Raw genomic sequence first — 27,160 nt, forward strand, 5'->3', positions numbered from 1 at the left:
CAGTGTTCCTTTGTAGAATGGGGCCAGCTTACTCTCCTTCAGAGTTACCGAGAGACGTTGACAAGAGTAGGTGAGCCCTGTGCCCAGCCTGGCAAATACTTGTGCTCAACGTTAGCTCCTTTCTCCGGTACTGGAGAGAACGGGCAGGGAACACCAGGGTAGGGACAAATAGCTCACAGAAACCACAGGGCAGGGTGCAGAATACTGGATTAAACATTTTAGCCCAGTGCTTTATCCTGCAGGTTCCCCAGAAAACTACCTTTCCAGTCTCACGGGAAGAAAATGATGCTTCCTTCCTTCGAGTTACATTGTAGTGGTGTGAGCTTGGGCTAGCAGCCTCCTCCGTGCCTCAGTTTCTCCGTGTGTGTGACGGGGCAGATGCTGTGCAATGGCTTTGGAACCCTTTGGCTGGGGAACAGGATCAACTCCATGCAATGCAACTCCTGCATATGTCACAGACAGCCACTGGGGAGAGAAGGGACTCCAGGCACGTGAGTGTCTGCAGGGACACAGGCACCCAGGGAGTGTTTATTCTTTGACAGCTGGGGACATTCTCAGCTTTCATGTCTGGGCCGGCCGCCTGCGTATGTTGTACCTGTCACCAGTGGGAGCCCCGAGGGCCCACCTTAGCATGTGGGTTTTGAAGGGACCCAAGTCTCTGCCGAGCGCCCAGGAGGGTTTTACTCACACCCACGCCTTGACAGTAATTCTTCATTTGTCTCATCATGTAATGGCAGAGGTATTAATTTTGAATGGCTCAAAGGTTTTGAATTAATTATGTCCAACTGCAATTAAAATTGCTGTTGATTACTTTAGCCCATTAGCATGTGTCCTGGTGGCGTCAACCGCATCACAGCGAGAGGTGACGGGGTGCCAGGACCCAGCGGCTTCAAAGCTCTGGTCCTGAGGTAGGAATTCTCTGGGCTCAGAAACCTTGGGAGGGCCACACTTGTTGAATCCTCGACAGTCAGTGGGGAGTCTCCTTGTTAGTTCTTATCCCGGACCAGGGTCATGCCCGTAACTGAGAGGCTGCCCAATTAATTCATTAAAACTAAGTTTTGATTAAATAAATCCTTGGGGCACATCCTCCTGGTGCTAATGCCAGGAACTGTGCAAAATAACACTCCCAACCCTCCTGCGTGTTGCTAATCGACCCAGAGGAGAAGAAAGGACACAGACAGTGTCTGACTGTTTGCGGCCATTTCTTCATGCCTGTGCAAAGTGAGAAGAGGGGTGGTAGTAGTTGTCACCACTAGCGCTCAAGAAGTACTGTAGAGCACAGAGTTTTCACATTTTTGCTGGATCCCCGCCAGTAAAACAGGTGCTTTTAGCCCCTGTTGGAGGAAGTGACTTGCGTGAGGTCCTACGGTTCACAGTGGCAGAGGTGGGGTGCAAACTCAGGTGACCTAACTCAAGCTCAGTGACCTTTGAGTGTGTGCAGATTTGACTTAGGAGTTGGACACACCTGGTCTGAATCGTGGCTCTGCCTCTTACTAGCAAGGTGACCTTGGGCAAGTCATTTGCGTTCTGTAAGCCACAGGTTCTGCATCAGGAAGTGAGGGTAACAATCTCTCCCAGGTCTGTTTCGGTAATGAGATAAAGCAAGTGAAATGCTTAGCACAGTGAAAGGCAGGCCACACAATAAGGGATCAACAGTTTTAAAATGCTCCCTAAGTTGGCTTAACAGTTAGGAAGGGTTCTCTCCTTCACGGAGGGAAGGTTTTTTTCTCCTAGGGGTACAAAGAGTTAGGGAATTTGAGGGCCCTGGGTCAGACTTTGAGGTTGCTTTTTAATGTAATGCAGTCAAGCGATCCCTAAGTAACCTGGAGACCAGGACCTGTTCTATCGAAAATAAGCCTTCTTAACTTCTCTGCTGAATAAGACTCTGAAGAGACCCCAGAGTCCCGTGGTCTCGCTGGCACGGCTGGCCACTTGGTGGGTTTAAAATAAGAACTCACTGCCTAACTGGGGAGCCTCTGTGCCCTTCCCTTTCTCGCCCTCCTGCCGGGCGACCGCGTGCCCGCTCCCGCCAGCCACCTCCCACGCTGCCTCTCTGGTCCAGGCCCTGTGGTGGCCGCCCTTCTCATCCCGAGGGTGGTGCCCTCTGACCCCCCAGAGAAAGCCACTGAGCTACCTTTGAAGTCAGGGGCCTGGGGGTTGAGTCCTGGTTTCTGCACGTCTGAGCCTGTGACCTTGGAGCATCTCCTGGGCCTCTGAGGCTTGTTCGTTCTCAGTAGACCGGGGAGGATTTTGGTCGCCTCACGGGGTGACTGTGGGGAGTTGGATAGTCTCTGTAATCTTTGATGGATTGGATGCATATAGGGCATTCTTTTTCTTTTTTAAGATTTTATTTATTTTTAGAGAGAGGGGGAAGGGAAGGAGAAAGAGAGGGTGAGAATCATCAATGTGTGGTTGCCTCTCATGCACCCTCTACTGGGGACCTGGCCCACAACCTAGGCAGACGCCCTGATTGGGAATCGAACCGGTGACCCTTTGGTTCACAGGCCGGTGCTCAATCCACTGAGCCACACCAGCCAGGGCTGTATATAGGGCCTTCTTATAGCAGTCATGTTATTACAGGTGTGTGAGATGGTTACTGGATTCTGAAAGGGGGGCCCCAAATCTCTTATTCAGTGGGCCTTTGGGAAAGCCCTTTAGAAGACGCCTCAGGAACCGTTTCTGGGCTCTGCCCCCTTCTGCTCTGATGCGCAGAGGCACGTTCTCAGGCCCAGCCCCAGGCCCTTCTGAGATAACTGTTTGCATCACCGCAGGGGTGAGCTGAGGCACCCCCTGGAGTTCCACACCCAGCACCAGGTTGGGGTGACACAGGAAGTCGGGGGTGGGGGCAGAGTGAGCCACACGAGGTGGGGAGGTCTTTGGGCTCCAGAGAAAAGCAGCCGGTGCAGAGCACCTCCTCCAGGCTCTTGAAACTGGGGGCACCTGATGTCTGGCTCCGGGTCATTTCCCAGACTCCCTCCCTGCTTTAGTGACTTCAGTCTGGTCTTCCTCTCCGTTGTCTGCTGTCCCCTCTTTTCCTGCTGCTGTCCCATGCACAGGAGGTCTCCCAGGGAAAGGGGAGATGCTATTGAGCCTCAGGGACACGGGCTGCACTGCCGGCCAGCTGTGCACGACCGCAGGCAGGCCCCCTCCCACAGGCTTATCAGACGGCAGAGGGCCAGGCCAGATGCCGCCTCCTCTCCCACCTCCCTCTGGGCCACACTTGCTGGTTGCAATGGTGCTGAGTGGAGGCCTCCCTCCCGGCAGGCCAGATAGTCCACGCTGCCCTGGAGGAGCCCGCTGGTCCCCTTCTGCCCCGAGAGGCTGTCAAAGCTCGTATCAGGGGCAGAAAGGCCTGGCCACGTTCCAGGGTCCCAGTGTGAATGTGTGTGTGTGTGTGTGCGTGCCCGTGCATGCACATGTGTAGAGAGAGGATACAGGTGGCTGCCACTCTGGTAAGGTCAGATAACCAGCAGCTGGGAGCTGACCTGCCCTCGATTGCCAGATTGCCTGCCCTCGATTGGTGGTGGTCCCACCACCAATCGAGTGGGTCTCATCCCACACTTCCTGGGTCCCTTTCATTCCTGCAGCTCATGGAAGGAAAACTGCTTTCATGTTTTGGAGGGGGAAGGAGGATGAGGGGAGCCCAGTTTCTTCCCCCCAGGCCTTGTTCTGTTCTGAGAACATGGTTTAAAATATTCCAGTCACAGGGAGGCTGTTCAAATAAAATAGAATCTCAAACCACATGGGGCTTGTTGAGACATTCAGGCTTCTAGGGTGTGTGAAAGGCAGGGGGCGGGGCGGAGACGGGTCCTGCCACTCTCCCGTCCTCTTTATTCCCGGCAGCTGCGACACTAGACACATCCAAGCGAGCCTCCCAGCCAAGGCAGCACGAGCACGCGGGTCTGACAGCGAGCGACACAGAAAAGCCACCGCAAGACTCCCCTCCCTGGTGGCAACTTTAATTATTTAACCGGAGCTCAGCTAAATAAAAATAAAAAATAAAAAAAATCTGAATATATTGTGAGTGACTCCCCAGTTCCCCACGGAGAATAGATAGTGAGGAATGGGGTGGGGGGCCCAAACCCCACAGAGCGCCCTTGTCTGTGGCTGGGCTAGGCAGAGGTCTTTCAATATGCATGCCCCAGGTGTGACTGCACAGAGCGGTGGAGGTGGCCGGGCCTGCACTGTGGCCAGCAGGTCGAGAGGTGGCCAGCTGTGGGGGCTGCAGGCGTTGGGAGGAGGAGGTCAGAGCCAGCATGCTTCTGGAAGGCCCTGGAAGCTAGCTGGCACAAAGGTGCACCCAGGCTGTGTCTCCCCCATCGGTGAACACCTGATGTGCTCCCTGTGGGCTCTGATGGGTGCTCTCCCAGCCCCTTCTGTCTGGATCACCTCTGTCCCCTACCTTGTCATTCCTAATTCTTCCTCTGACTCATCCTTCTAAAAGGCAAACTACACGGCACCGTTTGGGGCCACAGGTACTGGAGGGAAACTCTCAGCATGGGCTGAGGATAAATTTTGGTTAAGATTGGCAAGAACGCCTTGGTCAATTACTCTCAAGTTTGAGTGTCCATCCAAATCCCTGAGGGTGGGGTTTGGAAATGCAGATTCTGGGCTCCGCTCAGGGAGGTCATTCAGGAGGTCCAGGGTGGGGCCCAGGAGTCTGCATTTATTAATTTCACACGTGACTGCAACTGAGACACATAGACCTACTAGTTAGCTCGTGTCTAGATTTTCATGCAAATGCACTGAAGGTGACACCGGTTCCCCTACGGAATCAACGGGTGGCCGGGGTTTCCTGAGAAAGCATTCTGTGACATTCTGTAATTGCTTCAACTCCCCGGGGGTCCCACAGACCAGGTCTGGAGAAGGGTTGGAGAAGGAGCTCGGTGGTGGGTTCAGCCCCGAACTCAGCTTGGCTAGCTGCCGGCCCCTGTGGACCTGACCCTCCCTGGGGACCACCCGTGGCTCAGCCGAGCATCCGCGTCCCCCCACTTGGGCCCCACACACAGCCAACTGGGGCCCCTGCAGAGCCTCGAGGGCCTGAAGGCCCCGAGTTCACCGCACACAGTGTCCCACAGCGATGCAACATCCATTTCCCTGTCGCTGACATTCAGCCAACCCAGGAGGAGAAAATGAACTTCCTGCCTTCTGCATTTAGGATTTGGAGGAAATAAATGTCAAGGCGCACAACGCTGGAAATGCATATTTCTATTTTGGTTATTTATTTTTCTGATGGAAACACTTCCCCCAACGCTGTGAATTCAAAGCCCCATCAGCGCGGGATGAATGTCTGGGAGCCCGAGAGCGGAACCGTCTCGCTGCTTCCCCCGCACTGCTCCTGCCTGGCGGAGTTCTGCAAAAGGGCAGGAAGGAGCAGAGCCAGCCAGTGCGGCTGCGGGGAAAACGAAACAGGCCGGTAAAACAAAAACACCTGTTTAAGCTATCGATCAACCCAAATGTTATTCGAGAAATGACGAAGTGCTAGAAACAAGTATCCTTTTTACCTTGACATTTCCTTTTCTAAAACCAGGCTCTAGTAAATCCGGGGAAGGGTACACTTGAAGATCAAATGCTTGTAAGGGTCCCCCTCACCTCCCAGGTGGGACCACCATCTCTCCTCATTCAGATTTCCTCTTAAGAAGCCTTCCTTTCCAGGTGTCTGCCCGGAGGCGCCCGAGCAATATCAGCGTTGAGCGATCCCACCATGTGCATCAGAGAGCATGGTTTCTCAAACACAAGCTAATGTAATGAGCCCATTTCTTTGCGCCCTGCCCTCTTCCACCAAGGGGCGAGGTGGCTCACAGAGGTGCGTGCCGTCTGGGCAGAGAACCCGAGCGAGAAGAGGGTGAGAAAGACAGGGCAGATGTTCAGCCCCCGGTTGTTCAGCCTCGATTTAATTGGACCATTCTTCCGATTAAAAAATTTCACCAATAACATCTTTTCTATTCACATTTGTTTTATGTGCGTGGATTTTATTCCACAGAAAGCCTGGAAGGCTTGGGTGTGCCCGCGCCTCAGCAGGGAGGCGGCCTGTGAGGGACCCCGTGACCTGGGGCGCCTGCAGTGACCTGGGGCTCCTGCCAGCCAGCAGAGGAGAAGCCGGTCTCATCAGTTGCACAGAGTCCACCTCTTAGAGGGAAACAAAGGGCTCCGAGGCCATATGGCTATTCCTGAACCGAGCCAGCAAGGCGTTTCTCCCGAGTTTCCAGAAAGACAGGACCGGCCAAATCAACACTCAGGACTGGCTTTCTACCATGAGCAAGGGCTTGATGCGGTGCTGGGGCGGGGTGAGGCGGGGGGAGGGCAGGCTCCCAGAGCGGAGAGTCTGATTTTGGGCTCAAGTCCCCTTTCTGCTCCCCCATTCTGCTTTCACGTTTTATACCAGGTGCCAGGCACTGTTGGCTAACTCTCGTGGTGCTTAATTTGTGCCAGAAGCTGTGATAAGCCCTCTATACGCATTAACCTATTTAATTCTCATTTCCTTGGGGTTGGCACTCCTATTGCCTCCACTTTCCAGATGAGGAAACTGAGGCCCCGAGGGGTTATTAGCTGCTCAAGCAAATTGCACTGCCCATCGGGGGTGGAACCTGGCTCGGACTCAGCTGGTTCCAGACTCCATGAGCTTAATCACGGGGCCATGCTGGGTCCAAGCACATTTCTCAGTCCCTACAGAATACGTATGCCCTTATGCTCGGGAACACGGTGCCCTTCCCTCCATCTGCACCCTAAGGAGGTAACAGCCACAGGAACCATGTGGGTAAGTGACTCTGGAGGTGTCTCCCCGAGGCCACTGATGTCTTAGTGAAATCTGTGTAAATCAAATTTTTGATGCTCTATACAATTTGAATGGTATAACAACAGACTGTTATTTTTTAAAAAAGATTCTGTAGGAAGTCTTTTGCAAATCACTGTTCCCCTCCTCCCGTGGTGGCTTGGAAGTATCACACTTTCTGAGTTTGCTTAAATCAAGGCCCAACTGCAAAAGCTCAGTGTTGCTGAGTGTGGCTGTTCAAGGGAAGATCCTCTGCACATGGGACTTCACCGTGTCGGCAGGTGCTCTCTGCCCAGAAGAGGGTGAAACGGTCCTGCTGCCCCACCTCCAGGAGACAAGCAGCCTGACCCTCTTGGCTGCTTTGCTCGTGGGGAAGTGCAGGGGGGAGGGTGGAGGAAGGGTCAGGGAGCCAGAGGGGCGCTGAGACTTACCTCACACGGAGAGTTCTTCATCGGCGCGGGAAACGTCGGGCTGGTCACTGTGGCGCTTGCAGCCGTGGGGACCCCACTGGTGTTGAGCAACAAGGCGTGGTCTGGGGCAGAGAGGAAAAGAGTCAAGAACACACTATCGCCGTATAGCCAAGGGCCCCAAGGGTGCAGAGCTAATAAGGGCAGGGTTAACGGGAACATCTTCTCTAGCCTCAGAGCATTGTGGGGGTCGTGGCCACTGTCAGCAAAACTTGGCTATGCAAAGGTCTTCATTCCAAGGGGCCTGTGATATCCTAGTATCATATGTCTGAGCTACTGCATCCCTGATGTCTCAAGGTCACGGGCTTCAGCCCCTAGGCCAGGAGCAGCCCCAAGCACCCTGGACTCCTCCACCCCCAGCCCCACTGCTCCCCATTTCTAGTCATGCCAGTGCTTTGCCCCACGATGGTCTCTATGACTTTCACTCTCTTCTCCCCCTTCTGGAGCCCAGGTCCTCCTGTGCCACAGGCCCTGACCAGGAAGACTCACTCCTCGAGTCTCCCAAGCACTAGGCTGCCCGGAAACCTGGGAGAAGGTGAGCTCCAACCCCACATGGCGGTGGAAGCAGCATCTGCCAGCCCCCAGGAACCGCAGGGCATTCTGTAGATGGGCAGGGCTCTGCAGGCCGGGGCCAGGGTGAGCTCACACCTTCTCAGGCACCCAGAGAGCCCCAGCAGGACTGTTGCCATCCATCTCTACTCCCCCCTGCCTCTCAGCAAAGTCTATGACTGAGTTACGGCCAAGTGTCACGTTTAGGTGGGTCTGGATCAGAGGAGCCAGGACGGCCAGACATCTCAGCAAGCATGGTGCCCACCGTTCAGGAAGAATCGAGTTGATGGGGCTATGTGGCTGGGGAGAGGAAGGACCGCACATGGTATCTGGGCCACAATGGTCGTGAAGGGCGGCTTGTGTGTGACAGGCTGTGGTTTGCCTCCAGGAGGCAGAAATCATAAGCAGTGAGTAGAATTTACAGAAAGGTAGAGCGTATCTCGACAAAAGGAAAATTGGTCTGTGATCAGAGCAGTCAATGGGATGGATTACTACTGGGGGAGGCTTTCGAGGTGCTCAGCAAGTGCTGAACATTCATTTGGTACGGGCACTGTCAGGGGACTATCAACGTGCACAGTGCCCCAGGGATCAGGTCCCGTCTGGGCTCCACCTCTGTCTCTGATCCTGCGGACGGGGTGCAGAGGACAATGCAGCATGCCTGGGGAGCTGGGAGGAGGGGCGGGTGCCCTCGGGCCTCCGCATCAGGGGAGGGTCGCTGCAGAGCTCACTCGGGCACAGCTGGCCCTGAGCACCAAGGACAGGACTCTACAGGCTCTGGGGTTTTCAGTGGTTGCCCTGTGTGTTGTCTGCTCTCACGCTTTTATAACAATAATTACTAATTCTTAAAGGAATCCATAGGATGCACGATCCCTTGGAAATAGAGGGATTCTTACATGAGGGTCTCTGGCTCCACACAGAACAAGCAAATGCAGGGGAGGACGGAGGGAGCGAGGCCTGCCCTCCAGCCTGTCCTGCAGAGAGGACGGAGGGAGCGAGGCCTGCCCTCCAGCCTGTCCTGCAGAGAGGAAAGCCTCAGGGGCTGCCTAGGCCTCACCGCTGGGCACAGCACAAGGTGGGGCCTGAGCCTGGATGATCGAGCGTCTGTAGCGGCCCGACTCTCAGAGCTGTGCTGGCCTCACGGGCCTGCTGTCATCCAATGCCGCCCAGTGTCTCCAAGTGTGAAGCCAGCTCAGCTAGGTGTGAGTGGCCATCTCGTGGGTGCGTGAAGGCCCTCTGCCCTTCTGGCAATTAAGCTTGGGTCTCGGGAGGAGGGGCTGTGGCATGGGGGGCTGGGAGTTGCCAGTGTAAGCTGGATGTGAGTGTGGGGGTGTGGCTGAGGAGGCCAGGCTGCAGGGAACGGACCAGATGGGGGGCACGGTTCCCAGGGCATCGCCCCGGGGCCAAGGACACAGGCCTTCCTGTGCCTCAGCCTTGCCATCCATAGAGAGGACTACCATTTTCCTTACCTCTCAGCGGGTAATGGGCCCGACACATAGTGGGTCTCAAAAAACACTTGTTGAATGAATGGATTATTATTATTGATGCTTTATTCCCATCTTTCAGCTAATCCTTCACCAAGGTTCTCACTTTAAGTTACAAAAGGTGACATCTACCTGGGACGGATCTAATCATTCCAGAGCCCAGGAAGACTGAAGAGGGAACCACGTGGGGGCACCCAGGGCAAGCTCAGGACAGCCACTTGGGCTGGCCCCGCAGGGTGGGGCAAGATCCAGTTGCCCTGGGGCAGAGCGTCACATCTGTCCTCTGGCCAGGTGGGCACCTGGGGGAGGGAAGGGAGGGGCAGTACCTTGCTGGTCCTGGAGCGGGGCCTCCTTTAGGGTCCTGACCTGCCACCGGGGCATGTGGGGCGAGAGTGTGCCTTGGGACCAGCCACAGAAGCCATCCTCGAAACTGCAGTAAAAACCAGCAGGGAGTCTACCTGCAGGGAGAGCACAGGGACACAGTCATTTCCAGGCAAGCCAAATGCAAAATATGCCAAAGTCAAGTATAATAGGCCAGGTGTGACCACATTGTTCTCACTAATAACAGCCCCCCAGCCAGGCCCTGGGTATCTAGTGATACTGGTCATAATGAAGAGAGGCCCCGTCCCTAACCTGCGCACCTTTACAATGCGCACATTTACAATGTTCTAATCTTCAGAAAAAATAGTAACATTAACGACACCACAGCAACAGGTATCGTTAACCCAGTTGTAGATCGGACACCGCAGATGCTCAGAGGTGTTAAGCAACCTGACCAAGGTCATATAGCCATTAGAGAACCCGGCTGGGACTTGAAACCAGCTCTTCTATTTCTAAATGCTGTGTTCTTCACACGGCTCCACAATGAACCTGACTTCAGGAGAAGCCAACATGGAACTCCCTGAACTTTGTTTCGAATGGTCAACCCAATGTCCAGAACATACCAGTAGCCGTGGTAGTGTTGGCCAGGACTTTGGTTAGGGTCCCTCAAATCACCCCTCTCCACAGAGACACACGGGTTCAGCACTTTCTTTTCACTTGACCTTGATTTCCCAACCCCCTTGCAGTTGAGGGAAGCCCCAGGAGCTGTTCTGGCCAAGGAAATGTGAGCGGGAGTGACGTGTGTCTCTTCTGGGCTGAGGCTGAGAAAAGCCCGTGTGCAAATCTTTAGTTCCCCCCTTCCCCTGCTGAAGGGGCCAAGGAGAGTTCTTGTTCCTGGGGACACTGCCATCTGATGACGGAGCCCCTGCCGGCCTGCACCCCTGAGAGGTCCTGTGGAGCAGGGGCCCCCAACCCTCAGTGGGCAGGGCCTGTAAATGCTCCGTTAAGCCCCCCGAAGCACCACATGGTTTATTACTGCAGCATAACCTCGCCTATCCTGACCCAGCAATCCCAGTCACTGGGGCCTCTTTATATCATCTGTTGGCTCAGCGTAAAGGGCCCCATTACCCTTCTCTCTGCATCAGACTGACCTCAGGTCCCATTGAAGAGGCCACAGTCAGCTTTATAGGCCATCTATTTCCCTGCAGCCCACAGAGGGAGGAGGAAAGGGGAGAGGGTTAGAGATAGCTTATGTTCCGCAGCTTCCTCGGAGACTGGCCGCTGGGAGAGCACTGGGCCCGGGGTGCGCCATTGCAGCTACTGGGACAGTGCGCAGCAGCCCCAGGCCAGGCCGGGGAGAAGCGGCCAGCCTGTGTCCTGCGCCGGAGGGAAGGTGCTCTCTCGCTGGACCCGCTGCTCTGAGTCCTTCCTCCGTCTCAGCCTTCTTGGCAGCGGCAGGCTAACAAAGAGGGCCCTGATGCTTCCTGGCTGTGACAGCACCTTGGTGAATTATTACTCATTTCCCCCTGATTCTCTGTGCATTTCACACGGAGGCAGATTATAAATTAACACAGGCTGTCAGTGACTTTGAACATCTCTTCCCATTTATACCCCCCTGAAGAAATCATTTTCCCCCAAGCCCTGCATGTTCCTCTGATTAAAAATCCAAAAGCTAAGGAGATCTTTCTGTTTTATTTTTTATGCCCCCCTCAAGGGATCCCACATTCCACTTCTTTTGCAAAAACTAACTGGTGACCTTCCATGAAGCATCCTTTAGAGGCGTGTGTTACCAGGAGCTACAGTGGAAGAGTCTAGCGGGTGAGGGGCCCCTGGCGGAAGGAGGAGGCGGGGCTGAGCTGGGGCCTGCAGGGCATACCGCTCTCCCCTCACCGGGTCAGGAGGTGAGGCAGAGATCTTGACTCACAGGTGCCTCCACTGCTGGAATCCGACACCAGGCTCTGGTCCCAGCCCCACCACTTCCTGCTGTGTGACCTTAGGCAGGTCACTTCCTCCCTCAGAGCCTCTGCTCCCTCATGTGTAGAATGGGGTAAGTCTAGTGTCAATCTCACAGGGCTGTTTCGAGGACAAAGTACAAGGGAGAGCGTGGACACATTTTGAAGCCAGACAGAGTGGAGAAAATACAGAGTGGTGGTGGCCTTATCAATTGTCCTTCACACCTGGGGCGGGGCACACGCTAAAACAGCCGCCACCACTGCCCTGGAGGCAGAGACAGCCCCTCCGCTGCCTTTCGGAAAGCCCATGGTAGCTCTGCCCCACCTTCCACCTGGCCAGGAAGGGGGAAAGCCTTTGGCATTCTCTGCCTTCTGGAAGCCCATCCCGCTCAAGCCTGGCAAAGGACGCAGGGTAAGCTGGGAATGGAAGCAGCTTTTTGGTCAGGAGTTGGGCACAATGGGCCAATGGACAGTAAGTGTGATAATTACAACCCGGAAGGGGAGGGGGAGGGGGTGGTGAGAGGGCTTCTACTGCTGCAAGCACGAGGGGCGTGTGCTCTGCCAGAAGCTGCTCCCAGGGACGCTGGCGGGCGTGGGCATCAGGATGAAGGCCCTCGGTGGCTCAGGCCGGGTTTGGGGACTGCCGAGCACAGCGTCGGCACCCAGGGTTGGGCCAAATGCAGCTCCTCCTCCACCATCCCTTTCTTCTAGCATTGGCCCCCAGCACCTGTGCTGTGCTCGGCACACTGCGGGGGCTCCATGGAATGCGAGTGAGCTCAGCCTCTAACCCCTTGCCATGCAAAATGGGGTCCAGGGACCAGCCACACCTGTGGAGCCCCCAGTGCCTGTGGAACCGTTAGAGGTGTGGGACCTCGAGTCCGCCACCTGACCCCATCCCCAGGGTCGGCATCTGCATGTTTAACCACCTCCACGTGGTCCCCGGCGTCTGCGAAGCCCTGCTCTGCCTGACCCTCCTCCTGGGCTGCAGCCAGATGTTTCGCCGGCTTGAGGGCCAAATCGGGCTGTGTGTGGGTCAATCAATCCGCAGCGTTCGGCAGTTATGACACCTGATTCCACTCTAAGAGAGACAGATTTGTGGGGTCACAGAGACGGGACCTCGGCAACAGATGCAGGAACTGCCAAGTACAAACTCCGGGCCAAACGACACCACGTCTTTCCCTTCCTGTGTGACAACTCGGTTAACATTTTTGATAAATACGTGTTATACATTTCCTTGAAAATACAGTCATGGGAAGAAACGTTCAGAGAAATACATCAAAATGTTATGGTTATCTCTGAATGTCTGAGAGGGAGGATTATGGGCGATAGTTATTTTCTCCTGTGTACTTCTCTAGGTTTTTCAAATATTTTACAACCAACATGTTTTATTTTATAATAAAGAGACATAAAAAAAAACCTCTTTTTGCCTGGCAGGAAGAGTACCCCCCCCTCCCCAGCCGCAAACATGAGATTACTGAGCACGTGGAGGGGAAGTGAGCCGCGTGCAGATACCCATCAGGGGATGAGGGGCAACCCTCGCCCTTTCCTGGGTGGGCAGACACGCGCTGTGGAGGCTGCTGCTCAAAACACGGGGAACCGGGCGGACATCCTGCGATGGGTTATAGCATCCCGGATGTCTCGCCTGGACTGCAAAGTTTAACTGGAAAGAGGGAAGGAGGATGGCTTATGGGGTTTGGAGCATGGGGTGGGAATGGACATGTTCGTGGTTGGAGGGAGAAGGGCAAGGGCAACGCTCCTGCCTCCGTTTAGGTCTCCCACTTATCTCAGACAGAAATGTTGCTGAGGGTTGCACCTGGTCATGTGAGTGAAGCTCCGGTACCTGTGGGGAATTCCCTGTGGGGAGAATGTGGACTTGAGACTGAGAGTTGATGGGATACAACCTGCTTGGCTGACTACTCCGAACCAAGATTGGTGATCCTCCTGGGGGTACCTGAGAAGACCCGGGCATCCCCAACAGGTGAACATCTGCTCATAGAGAGCATTCTAATAGGACCCAGTCTACCTGGGAAGGACCAGGTAAGGTCAAGGGCATTGTCTTTGTGTGTATGGACACTGACACATAAGCGGGCATCATGTTCCAACTCCTATTGCAGGTGAGGAATTGAGGCCCGGAGGTGGGGGTGGATGATCCTACCCTCCCCCTTTCCCAGGAAGGTGGTGGCAGAACTCTGCACCTTCCTGGAGATTTTTCTTGGTCCCTTTTTCCTGGCTGGATATGTAGCTAGGGCTGTGCTCTTCACAGCCAACTGCTGGAACCTCACAGAACCAAAAGGTCTGGTTTGTCGTGGTTCAGAGGGTGGGCTTTAGAGTCAGACTGAGTCTGAGTCACAGCTCAGCCACTGGCTAAGCTCAGGTTCCTCACCATAGACTTCAGGTTTCTCATCTCCAAGACGGGTTTAATAGCATCGCATAGGATTGTTGTGAGCGTGAAATATGTTAATACATGAAAAGTGTTTGGAGCAGCTGCAGTACATAGTAAATGCTCGATGAGTGTTAGCCAGTATTACTATTGTTGCCGTTGCTCTCTCCGTGGAGATGGTTTCCAGAATCAACATTGGTCAATGTGAAGGGAGGAGCAGCAAGCATCCCGGAGAGAATGGGGCACACAAATGAGAAAAAGGATATTTTCTAAGTGTACTGCGCAGATCAGAGTGGCAAAAAGATTGAGAAACCCTCCTTTGAAATGGAACTTCTCTCCCTAGCAACCGATTTTTGTAGCCAAGAGCCTGGTGGTGGTGTTATCCAGTGTGGAGCTGTCATTTTGACAGCTGGCTGGAGCAGCTGTTCAAGTGTGGCTGCAAAGGCCAGCGGGCCCCAAGCACCTGCCCTCCAGACCAGAGCCAGGCTGCCCTCGGCCTTGGAGTTGGTCCCGGAAAGGAGACGGTGGCAGGTCCCAGAACGGAGGGCAATGCCCTGAATGCAGAGTAATGGGCCAGACCCCTTAGGCTCGATGCTCTCATCCTGGCTCTGTTTCCAACATGCTGGGTGACCGGAACAAACTAATTACCTTCTCTGTGCTTTTCATTTTCTCAATTGTAAATCGGGGCATGCCCTGCCTGAGCTGTGTCCCTGCTGGGAAGTGGATATCAAACAACTTAAAAAAGGCAAGAGCACAGCTCACACAGCTCGGAGGCACTGCTGGAAATACCGCAGAGACCAGTGATGGAGAGACACACCTAGGTCTCTGCCTGGGGCAGCCGTGGCGGCGGGCGGGCTTTACTTGGTCCACGGGCAGAGCGAGGGCTCTGTGAGAAAGGCCAGAGGCCAAACTGGAGGGATAAGCAAAGCGCTTACCTGCAACTCTTTACTGAGTTTTACCAAAACAAGCAAAATGCCATGACTACTGGAAAACTTGCCTGGAAGTTTGGCATAAAAGGTCATTTTTCAAGTTGAAAAAATGGATTTCTTTATTGCTTCATTTAAAAGAGAATAAATAAAACCGTTTCCCCCCAAGGGACAATCTGTCCTCCGGATGACCTGGGAAGCACTGGTAGCTTTCCATAGCTGTGTCGCCGGCCAGCGTCGCGGGGCTGGTACCTCAGGGGTGAGGCGTGTGCTGCTGGGCCTGGGCACCTCAGCTCCCAGGCACACACCTGCTGCGTCTTCCCCACCCACGGTTCCGTCGTCCCCCTTCCTGCCCCCACCCTGGATTTTCAGCGCTTTGAGGGAAGGTGCTGTGGTATGAAGCTGTGCTCCAGGATCTAGCATGTTTTCTATCTCAAGTTTCCTGTGTTCCGTGTTTGTGGTTTCCCTGGAGGAAATGTAAAAACCTGTAGTTTTACTCCTAGCCGAATAACTACTGAGGACACTGTGTTGAAGTGGAGTGAGCACTGGGCCGGGAGTCTAATTCTGCTGCTAACTAACAGTGAGACCTCAGCAGTTTGTTTTCCTTTATGGAGCCCAACTTTCTATCAACAAGAGTTAGTCGTGCCAGGAATCACTTGAGTTTTCAGACAGGGAAGAGTACCAGACCCAACCTGCCTTCAGAGAGGGAGGGAAACATGGAAACCACCCTCATGAAAAGTAATGCATGTACACCTGCTCAGATGGCTAGAATAGAAGGCAGATAATAATAAATGTTGGCAAGGATGTGGAAAATTTAGAACCATTGTATATTACTGGTCGGAATGTAAGATGGTGTAGCCACTGTGGAAAACAGCTGAGCAGTTCCTCAGACTATTAAATATAGAGTTATTATATGACCTAGCAATTCGACTCCTAGGCATATACCCAAGAGGAATAAAAACATCTATCCACACAAAAATTTGTACACAAATGTTCACAGCAACATTATTCATAATAGGCCAAAAATGGAAACAACCCAAATGCCCACCAACTGAAAAAAGGATAAACAAAATGTGGTATATCTCTACAATGAGATATTATTTGGCAATAAAAATATCTGTAGGACCGATACAAACTGAAACATGGGTGGCCCTTGAAAATATGCTACATGAAAGAAGTTGATCACAAAAGACCACGTATTGTCAGATTGCATTTCTATGAATGCCCAGAATAGGCAAACCCGTGGAAAGAGAAGGTAGATCAGTGGTTGCTTTGGTGCTACAGGAGGAGGGGGCAGGGTTGGAGGAAAGTAGGGAGAGATTTTTAGGGGTTTCCTTGCAGAGTGGTGAAAATGTGCTGAAACTGGATCATGGTGATGGTTGCACAGCCCTGCGACTGTGCTTAAAAACATGGGCTTGCGCTCTTTAAGTGGGTGAATTACATGGTACAAGAACTCTATCTCAAAAAAAGCTTTGAAAAGTGGTGGATAGAAGAGCAAGAGGTACAGAGAAGGAAGAACCACCTGTACTTGTTGAGGACGGCCGGGGGGGTTCCCAGAAGGAGCAGATGTGACTTGAGAAGGCCCAGGGCATGCTGGGCAAGGGACAGAACACAAACACAGCCGTGGAGGCATGAGGGAGAAGAGGGGCGGCCTGATACACTGGGGCTGGGGTACACGGGAGCCTGGGGGGATGAGAGAGGCAGGTGGGTGGTGAGATAAGGATTGGAAAGTGAGGGACGTCCGGGCAAGGAAGGACGATAATGTCATGTTACGGAGCTGTGCTTGGCCTGGACATTTGCTTCTGTGCATAAGGATGTTGAAAGCATAACTTATAAGGTCTTGTCTGGTTCCTAACCTCTACGCTGTTTCTGGGCCACAGATCAGAGCTCTGTCTCTGGAAGACTGTGTAGCTTTTGAAAGTGGCCACTAAGAAGAGACACAAATGGCACTGGACAGAAGGAAGGTTGTCCAAGTTCGAGTGCAAGGGGGGTGGGGGCAGAAGAGGGCTAGAGCATGGGCTGGGGTGAGGTGGGCAGGGACTGCCCCGTTACTCACTGCACAGCTGGGCCTCATCTTCTCCCTGGGCACAGTCCCGGTGGAAGTCGCAGGCCTGCCCGAGCTGGAGCACTGTCCCGTTCCAGCAAGTGAAAGAGCTCTGCAAGGCCATCTTGGAGCCCGGGGGTGTTCCTGGAGAGCACACAGAGACACATAGCCCTGGTCAGTGTGTGTGGCCCTGCCATTCGCCTCCCAGTGGTCTGACTGAGACACGGGCCTCTCAATCTGGCCACACCCAGGGCCAGCACCAGGAGGCTGAGAGGGAGTCAAAGCCCTGGCACCCCCGCAGCCCCCTGGGGAATTCATTTCCTAGTGACGGGGGGCAGTAGAGCAGCTGAGGTTTGGGCCATGCCCCTGCAACAGTCTGGGGTCCTCCAACCCACGGCTTCAGGGTGCAGGTAGACAGCTTGCAGGTAGTGCCTCATCTGCACACACACAGCCCTACCTTCAAGGTCAAATTTGGGATATTCAGGGGAGTATCTGGTCCAAAGTATGTCTTCCATGTTCTTGACCCTAGGTCCCACCATTGGAGTGATTCTAACGACACGCGGCCCTCTGTGCTGTGGAACACGGAGGACAGTGTGGTGAGGGCCCAGGCCCCAGACGGCTCCTCCTGGACTGACTGTGGTGCTGACCACGCCCCTCCTGTCTGCCCCAGCATCTCCATGGGCAGAAGGAAGGGCTTTGGCCACATTTCTAAGGCCCGTTCCAGTTCTGAAGTTCTAGGTAAATCATCTGATCCAGTGGAGGAAGGGAGAAGGGGCAGTTTATAAGGAACATGTTAGCAGTGATTTGTTACCGTATCAAGGACAATGCATTATGATAAGTAATTAAACTGTGGCCCCAGAGAGCCAGCCATCAGGGAAGAGAAGGCTGGCCTGGCCCAGCATGCCCTACTGAATGGGCACTTTGCCTGGGACCACCCAGCAAGGGCCTGGCTGGTGCTTCTGGTGGTACCTCCTGTCACCCAGCTCTTGGTGGGTGTGGGGTGGGGAGCCTCTGACCCCTGGGGAGATGAGCAGGAAGGGCCCGCCCCACGTCTGGCCGCCTTGCACTCTGCCTTCTTGTCTAGGTCTGTCCCCACGGCAGCCGCTGCCTCAACAGTCACCCCACCCCCACCCCATCCATCGAGAATGAACCAGAACTGTCATCGAGTCCAGCCTGTTTCCTTCTAGGGTGCCTCTGTACCCCCCACATGCCTGGCTTTGTAAAGACGCATGGCAAATCTGAACAGTGCTCAGTTCCTAAGTGGGAAACTGAGTCAGTGGCTTAAGTGACTTGCCTAAGGCCCTGGAGCTGGTAAATGGGATTCGGGCCCATGGGTCAGACCGCAAAGCTGCTCTCTCCATCTCCTGGGAGGGGAGCGCTGGGGGTGGCCTTGGGCCCTCTCTGCCTGGCTCGTCCAGACAAGGCTCAATTTGTCAGCTGTGGGCGGATGGACACCGGGCCTTGTCAGCCTGGTCGGGCATTTCGTTAACTCCTGGACATGGGAAAGACAGGTGCTGCTTCTCTCAGGGAATCACATCTAAGTTTTGTTTTTTTTAAAGATTTTATTTATTTATTTTTAGAGAGGGAAGGGAGGGAGAAAAAGAGGAAGAGAGAGAAACATCAATGTGTGGTTGCTGGGGGCCATGGCCTGTAACCCAGGCACGTGCCCTGACTGGGATTCGAACCTGCGACACTTGGTTCGTAGCCTGCGCTCAATCCACTGAGCTACACCAGCCGGGGCACATCTAAGTTTTTAAACCTGCTCTTCAAGGTCCTTTGTGATCTGGGCCCAAATTTCCTTCCACATCTCCCCTGTCTGTCTCTCCCCATGAACTCGGTGCTCCAGGCTCCTCTGGCGTTGGTTCCGTGCAGCCTGGCTCCTGAGCCAGCTCCAGTGCACGTTCCCACCTTCTCACCAAGTTGTTGGAGCCTCTATGTGTCCCCCGTCCCCAACCCTGGCCCTGGCCACTACCTGGCCCCTAGAAGTGTTCACAAAGTGCCTGCACATTAGGTCACCTGCCTGTGGCTGGCTGAATAACAGACCCACCCAAAGACCAGCATCCCAATCCCCCAAACCGGCACATATGGTACTTGATGTGGTAAAAGGGGCTTAAGTCAAGGGCTTTGAGATGGGGAGATTATTCTGGATTATCCAGGTGTAACCACAAGGTTCTTATAAAGACAGCAGCAGGAAAGTTAGAGTAAGAACGAGGAGGTGGGGTGATGGCAGCCAGAGTTTGGAGTCACGGGCCGAGAAATGCGGGCAGCCCCTAACGCCGGAGAAGGCAAGGCAAGGAATGATCTCACAGGGTGTCCGGCAGCAGCCAGCTCTGCTGTCACGACTGCAGCCCACTGGAAGTGCTTTCAGACGTCTGCCCTCCAGATCTCCCAGAGAATAAATCTGTGTTGTTTTAAGCCACGGAGTCTGAGAAAGTTTGTTACAGCAGCCATGGGAAACCAACGCACCATCTAAACCTGACCCCAGCTGCAATCGGAGACTATGTCAGCGGCAGCCCTGGTCATCTGCAGCCCAGCATAGCTGTGGATCAGCTTCTCAGCTCCTTAACATGTTTTGTAACTAGATCTCTGTGGTTCCCTAGAATGGTCGTCTCTTCCCCTTTCTTCCTCATGCAGAAGGACAAATGCCACCCTTACCTGTCCCTGTGCCTCAAGGCAGCCTAAGCCAATGGTTTCTCCAGATCTCCCCAAATTCCAAGTGCAGGGAAACACACCACTTGTCAGCCACATTCCCTTGGGAGCCAGGAAATGGAATACTTCTGAGACCCCCCTGTTGGTGGCTGGAAGGTGCAGCCTTCCCCCTGCAGGGGGCGTCCTCCCTGAAGGGAGGGCTGTGGGCTTTGTTGCAGGAATCAAGCTCATGGCAACGGTACCTGGCATCATATACAGTGTACCTGCTACCTGCCCCACACGGCGCCAGCACTTACCCTGCCTGCTCACTAAACTAAAACCACCAGCATTAGCAACTCTGTTTTGTCTGCACTTGTTGGGGGAAGTGGCCAATTAAGTGAGTGTGAGGGGCAGTGGCAGGCAGGTGGCCTCCAGCTGGGGGCCGTTGTGAGGACCAGACTGGTGAGTCCACCCCAGGCTGGTGGGCCCCGCCTGCTCGGTGACACTGCCTGTCCTCTCTGCCCCTCTTTTTAGGCAAAGGTATTTAGAATCACAAGAAAAATTCTTCACCTTTGTTTGGTGATTTTCAGCTTTCAAAATATTTTTTCTTATGTCTTATATTGGAACATTACATACAGGTAGGAACTTATTACCCTTGCTCCCAGCCCTAATGAAGAAAATGTAAGTTAGTCCATCAATCAATCAATCAATCAATCAATCACCTGTGAAGCCTTCCTCATTCAATGGAGCACAAGCAAGCAGCGCCGTGTTTACTCCCACCTTACCATCAGACCTTGTTTCTCACTGCGCGTTTTCATGAGCACACGCGTGTTTCACACATCGGTGACCTGTCATTCTCTGCATATGTCTCACGGTTTCTTTGACTTCCCTCCACTCCGACAACACGTGCCTGCTGTGTGCAGTGTGGCAGCAGGTGCAAGTGAACAGGGAAAAGGCCTAGAGTCTCGCTAGCCCGAGGCCGTCATTTTCCACATCTCCCAAGTTTTTCTGGCCTATTCTTTCAGAGAAGGTATAGTTGCACCCTATGTGTACATGCCTTAAAAGGATTAAATAATACCACAAGCTTTTCCAAAGACTCAAAAATTCTCCAGCAGAATGCCTGTTAATGGCCACGGTACTTCGTGACGCGTACCATCATTCACTTAAACGTTACTCAACGGCTGCATTGCTAGATCGTTTACACAACTCTTCAAAGAGTCTCTTCGAACATAAACCTTTGCTTGCCTTTCAGATTACTTTCACAGGATAGATTCCCAGAAGTGGAATTACTGAATCAAAGGGTGTAAACATTTTAAAGGCCCTTAATAGATACTGCCAAATTGTTTTCTAGAAGCTAATCCAATTTGCAGTCTCACCAGCTGTGTTCAGACATGCGTGCCCCTCGTACCGAATCCCGGCCGACCCCGAATATTACCGTGATTTTCATTTTTAACTAAAGGTATTTACCTGCTGTTTTATTTTGTGTGTTCTCGGTAGTTAGTGAGGCTGAATATTTTTTTTCACGTGTCGTGAGCTTTATTTTACTTTTACATTGCCCACTTCCATCTGCCCATTTATCTATTAGGTTCTTCTTGTTTTCATATAGAATTGTATGAGATTAAGAATACGGCCGTGAAACTATTTATTATGTATTTGACATTTCTCCCAGCATTTTATATGTATTTTCATCCTGTTTATAATGTATCCTGATACACAGGACACGTTTTAAGTTTGCATGTAATCCAAACATATCTATGTTTTCCTTGGTGATTTCTTCTTTTTTTTTCGTTTATGCGTTGAGAGTTTGTGCTACATGGGATCGGTGGTATGGGGGTTCGCCTTCATTTGGGAACATCGTCCACCATGATCCCATTTCTCAGTAGTGGGGGCTTGACTTCACCCCGTCATCGATGACATTCCTGTGGACTGCCCCCTCTGCCCTCCACGAACTGCCCTTTCACTGGGACTCCTACATCTTGCACGATGACATTCCTGTGGACTGCCCCCTCTGCCCTCCACGAACTGCCCTTTCACTGGGACTCCTACATCTTGCACTGAACGCGGCGGACACTCTGCCTCGTGTTGTAACCAGCTGTTTGTGTGCTGTCTCCCTCACCAAACTGCAGGTGGCTGGAAGGGCGGTGCCCAGTCTCGTCCTCATCAGTCCGTAGCGGTATCATGTATGGAGATCTCCCCATCCCAGTGTGTGGGGATTGAATTAATTCTATGTATGACTTGGGGAGGGTTTTATTGTACCTGTGTTATAGTTGAGAATGCAGAGGCTTAGTGTGGCTATGTGGCTTGCTGAGGGATCGGTGAAAACGCGCATTCATGACATCTCATTCTCGGCCCTTGGTACTGTGTCTGCCTGCGAGGTCCCCCACCTCAGGCCAGGGGTGTGTGTCCTCAGGAGTGGAGGCTGTGAGTACACCAGGGCAGGAAGTTGGCGTCCCTGCCCTTCACCCCAGACCTTGACAAAGGGGGCTCTGGTAGTGGGAGGGTAGCGCTGCTTTGACCCTCCGGATGTCCCAGAGCTTATCCCCCAAACCTCTCTTCTCTCGGGTAAAGCACAGCCATCTCCTTCAGCCCTTCCACCGACTCCTCCCACCTCCGTCCCCAGGCTGGAGGCGGCCAGGCTCTCTGGCATCGCTCCCTCCGCACATGCACACGGGGAGCTGTGCTTGTGAGAGATCCAACCGGACGCATGCCTGGTCCTCCGATCTCTGCTGCCGGCCCCAACTCCAGACTAATGAGGCGCAACAGAAACAACCACTCTGTCTTCTCAGGTTCTCTTTTTATGGGGCCCATAAATTCCAAGGAAGGAAGTACTATTGGGGAATGGTTTTAATCAAGGGCCCGAGTTTCTGAAACGGCATCCTCTCTGTGGCTGTGAAATGATTGTTCTGGCTTATGGAGTACGGTGCCTCAGGCCCTGGGTGGTCCTAGCCGGCCTTGGGAGCAGCAGAGCCTCCTGCTGGCACTTCCGGATGCTCTCCACCCACGGGTGCCAGTGACTCTTGGTAACCATTGTTATACCAAATGCCCTGATCACAAAGGAAAGCTTGGGGAGGTCTGAGACCAAGCTGCTTTGGGAGAGTTGTGCCTGGGGATCTTTTGTTAGTAAGGGCCTTCTTCGTGGGCATTTATTTATCTTTGAAACAGCAGGTCTTCCCAGAATAATGATGTGAGTCACCGGGAGCAGTAAATTACCATCTTTCCTTACCTTTGTCCAGCACTTGAAGTTTACAGTGTGCTTTCCTAATCCTTCCTTGTTTGAACCTCATTAAAAAAACTTGCAGAATACTTACTGTTATTTCCGTTTGATTCATCAGGAGATCAAAGATTCGAGAGACTAAATCATGTTCGGACAAATGTTTTTTAAACAGTAAGGCCCTACAAAATGCAACCAGTTACTTGCCAGGTGCTTTGCTTGTGGTCCCACAGCAGATAACCACAGGGGATGAACCCAGGTGAGTTCCTCGCCCGTGACTCGGATTAGATCACCTTCTGGAGCAGCATCCTGATGGCCCATGGGGGTCACTCGGGGATTTAGAAATGTTGTTGATCTTCGGGCCCCCGCTGGGCCAATGAAATCAGTAGACAGAGAAGGCCTATGGCCTTTGTGGTTTTAAAAGCTACCCGAGTGATCCCCATGGGCATCTGGTGGAGAACCACATCCTTGGAGGGTGGGGAGGTCTGCCCTTGAGCACCTCTGCATCTTAGGTGCGTCTTTGACCTCCGCCGGTCTCCACCGGCCTTGGTTCGGTGAGGGTGGAGCCTCACTGAAGTCTGAGATCCGCACTTTAAGACCACCATCCATTGGCAATGTCTGGATTCTGGAGCTCTGGGCAATGGTCATTGGCAGCTGTGCGTTTCTAAGGTTGATTTGATATAGTTAGTGCCCTCTTTTTTCATACTGACCATTGAGTGCCTTTCCCCTGAAGCCTTCTTCCCTCCCAGGGACCTTTACTAAGCCGCTCACCCAGCCAGCTTCCTTCAATTGCCTCGCGTTAGCTTTTCCTGTTTCAGTCATCTGTCGTTTGCGTCCTGGAACATGCCTCCTGAAACAGCACGTCACACTCGTTTGCCCGCTTGTCTCCTCTCCAGTGCACTAGATCTTAGTTCACATTTGCATCTGAGACACGTGCAACCCAGGCCAGGTTACGTGGATCACTGTTCCAACCCAGGAGCGGCTTGCAGGGCTCACGCGCCGCCCCGAGAAGGACTTCTTCTCCCGAATTGTGCATTCAAAGCCGAAAGCCCACGTACGCCCCTCCCTCAATCACGGCTTGGAGATTCGATGCTCCCAAGTCTACACAACTCTCCTTCCTCAAATTTCATTTTTAAATGAATGTCAAATTTTAGGTCACTTAATTAATTTTTAATTAAGGTGATTTATGCGGCATTTAAAAAGGCACATTTGTATCAGCTTTTGGGCGGTCTCCCACCTGCTGGCTGTTGCCTAACCAATGGAACTCATCAAAGGGGGGAAATGGAGTGCTGCCTCAGTGAGAAGGGGGCCTTAATCTCAAATTAAAGGTAACAGGTTGGGGCGTGTAGGAGGAGCCTGGCTTCTGGAGGGTGGGGAGGTCTGGAGTGGGGCTGGGCCGGGCTCCCACCGGTAGAAACTTGTGGTTTCCCAGGATGAGGAGAATCGGGGACCTACGGGTGGACAAGCCCAGAGACGGGAGGAAGGGTGCTGACAGGAGGAGGATGCAGCCAAATGGCTCGCGCAGGCCGGCAGCTGTTACCGCTGTGCTGATGTGAATGGAAGGCCTGCGAACTGTGTAAATTAGGCCTGGCAGAGAGCAGTCCTGCTGAGGGCTTTGAGCCTCATAAATTGTAGCCTGGACGCGGCCTCATTAAAGAACTGGCTCCTTGGGCTCCTGCTCAAAATGTAAATTGCTGAGGAGAGGGCCTAGCTACGGAGGGCTGACGGTAGGCGGAGGGAGAAAGCGCTGTGCTGGGAATGGAGAGAGCTGGTTGGAGGCCTGGCTCTGCTCTAAGGCCTCTGGGGCCACGAGCAAGTCACTTCTCTCGGGGCCTCAGTTTCCTTGCTCGTGGAACCTCTAAAGCCAGGCTTTGGTGGTGTGTCCACAGACCCTTCATCGCGGAGTCACACAGGAACTTGCTGATCCTGCTGCCTCCTGGGCCCCGTGTAGACCTACATAGTGAGAGTACCTGGGGTGGAACCCCAGAACCGGCATGTTCCGCTGGTTCTCTGGGAGACAACGGGATCCACCAAGGTCTGAGGACCTCTAGTATTAGGGAAATAAGTGGGTCTTCAGTTTCTTCTTCCCTTGGAAGGATCTTGAGCCATCCAGCGCCACACTCCCTCTTACCAGACAATTCCCTCCTGGGCCCAGGGTGGTCAGAGCCCAGAGAACCCAAGAATACCAGAGAACCCATCTCTGCTATTCCTCCAGCAGCCCACGCCATTGCTTCATTCAGTTCATATTGATGAGACCCCCGAGGTACAGAGAAAATAATACTCGGCTCCAGTTCCGTCTCCTACTAGCTGGTGAACTCCGACAGTTGTCGGGACTCCTCACTTCTGTATCTCAGGGATGCTATCTAATTCATAGGATTCTGGTGAAGATCAAGTGAAATTGTATAAATAAACACTATGTGGGGTGCTTATGAGCAAATTTCATAGACTATCCCAAGGCCTTTGGGAGAACTGGCCATGGGGGTCAGTGAAAGGGACCAGTGAGGGGGTTGGACAGACCAGATCTTGGGGACGCACAGCACCTTGGGAATCCCTCACACCCCATGGTAGAGGTGAGCATTCACAGGGCCAGGACCTATCAGCAAAACGATGATAGAAACAAACCCAAATTAATTTGCAACACAATAACAGCTATGAAAAATAATGGTTGCAATGATGAATTTTCCAGCCTATTTACCTCTGGAGTTGCCCCGCCACCAGAGTTAGCTCTCTGAACCCAGCTGCTTTGAGGCTAATCCTGCCATAAGCCTTTGCTGGTTTGCACGGCCTCCCACCCTGACTGAGGCTTTGCGGCCCTGGCACGGCCTGCTTTCCCAGCTGCGCTGTGCTCCTTTGCACGTTTAGCTGAACACTGTGACTTGCAGTTTCTGGAACATGGGGCCAGCACCACAGCCTTTGTGTGACCCGATTCCTTTGTCTAGAATCATCTTCTCCACCTGAACAATTCCTCCAAACTCAGATGTCGTTTTCCCCAATGGCTTATTCTTCTTCCTTTAAGAGAGACACGTGACTGACCCCCTGCGGGGTGCTCTGGTAGTCACTCTACACCTTGAACCGCGCACTCACCTCCCCTGCTGTGGGATATGTCTGCATTGCCAGCTTCTCCCACGAAATTCTAAATTCCTTGAGGCAGGTGGGTCCATCTTACTTATTTTATCTCCTGGACAGTGTCTGGCACACAGTGAGCACTAACGAATGTGTCGTGAAGGAGTGCAAAATAGATCACCATGTTTACACGGAAAAATGGGGTGGGGTAGAATTTCCTTGCATTCTGGAAACTGCTAATTCTTCTAGTTTATACCATAGGAATTCCACTCCCCTCCCCTTCCCCTCCGTCCCATTCAACCTTTGTATTATTTCGTGAGTATGTCCAGAACTTCTGCGAAGAGCCTGGCACCGAGGTTAAGGGAGTGAACAGGGGGTAACATGGGTGACCTAGTCTGATTGGTGGGCCACACGAGTCCTCCTCTCTGGGGAGCTGATACTCGAGCTGATATTGGAGGATAAGAGAGTGTCTGCCATGCGAAAAGTCTGCCATCTGGAGAAGCAGGAGCTACTACACTGGGGGAGGGAAAATACATGTATGACCTAGAAACATAGCAAAGGTCAGTGTGGCTCAAGAGGGTCACAGAGGGTCACATGAGGGCTGAGAAAGGTGGCTGCGGTGGGGTGTGGGGGGGTCAGAGGCTCAATCAGTGGAGCCTTGCAGGCTGCAGTAAGGGGAGTGGATTTTGCTTAAGGAGTTTAGACAAGGACAGAAAACAGTTTGATTGGTTTTTTAAAAGATCATTTGGAGCAACTTAGGGAGAATGGATTGGAGAACACAGAGAAGTGGAAAAACTCGTTTGTAGGCTGCTGTAACCAACCAGCAAGAGGTGAAGGCAGCTTGCATTAGGCAGGTGATGGTGGAGATGGAGGGAAGTGAGCGGTGTGAGTCGCAGGTTGGAGGTGACTCTGACAGGACGGCCGATGTCCTGGAGGTGAGGGCAGGAGAGGGGCGACTTCGAGGATGGCACTAGGCTGAGACCACGGCTGCCAGCTGACAGGGCAGAACCAGTAGCATTTGTTTCAAAATCCCAATTCCTTGGACAGAGTCGGCCTCCATATGCATTGACGAAGACCCACTAGGATTCCCTTCGGCCACTACTAGGGAAGCGGGATATGTTTCATTTCTGTGGCTCAGCTCTCCACAGGAAGTAGAGAGTTCCTGATTCCTTTGTGCCCTCAACAGCCCCTTTATCTGCATGGTCCTTTCCCCAGGGATTCCCTAGTCGACGTTTATCTTCATTGCTTTGCTGAAAAGACATGTTTATAGTAATAATAATAGTTTTATTATTATTATTAGTTTTATAATAATATCATAATAGTTTTATTTTAATATTGTAAGTGACCTCTCTGTACAGCTTACCAT

General features: G+C 53.0%; 1 protein-coding gene across 1 annotated transcript in view; it reads right to left on the reverse strand.

Annotated features, from left to right (window-relative positions):
- ALK (ALK receptor tyrosine kinase) overlaps window positions 1-9,726 on the reverse strand; it is a 103,016-nt gene extending 93,290 nt beyond the window's left edge. The window contains exons 1-2 of the mRNA XM_036029953.1: window positions 9,596-9,726; window positions 7,204-7,304 (exon numbers count right to left, since the gene is read on the reverse strand). Coding sequence (XP_035885846.1) covers window positions 7,204-7,304; window positions 9,596-9,650 — 156 coding nt within the window. The 5' untranslated portion in view covers window positions 9,651-9,726. The remainder of the gene's footprint in view (window positions 1-7,203; window positions 7,305-9,595) is intronic.
- Between the last annotated feature and the right edge of the window lie 17,434 nt (window positions 9,727-27,160).

This window comes from Phyllostomus discolor, chromosome 6 (genome assembly GCF_004126475.2).
Source record: "Phyllostomus discolor isolate MPI-MPIP mPhyDis1 chromosome 6, mPhyDis1.pri.v3, whole genome shotgun sequence".
NCBI classification, from domain to species: Eukaryota; Metazoa; Chordata; class Mammalia; order Chiroptera; family Phyllostomidae; genus Phyllostomus; species Phyllostomus discolor.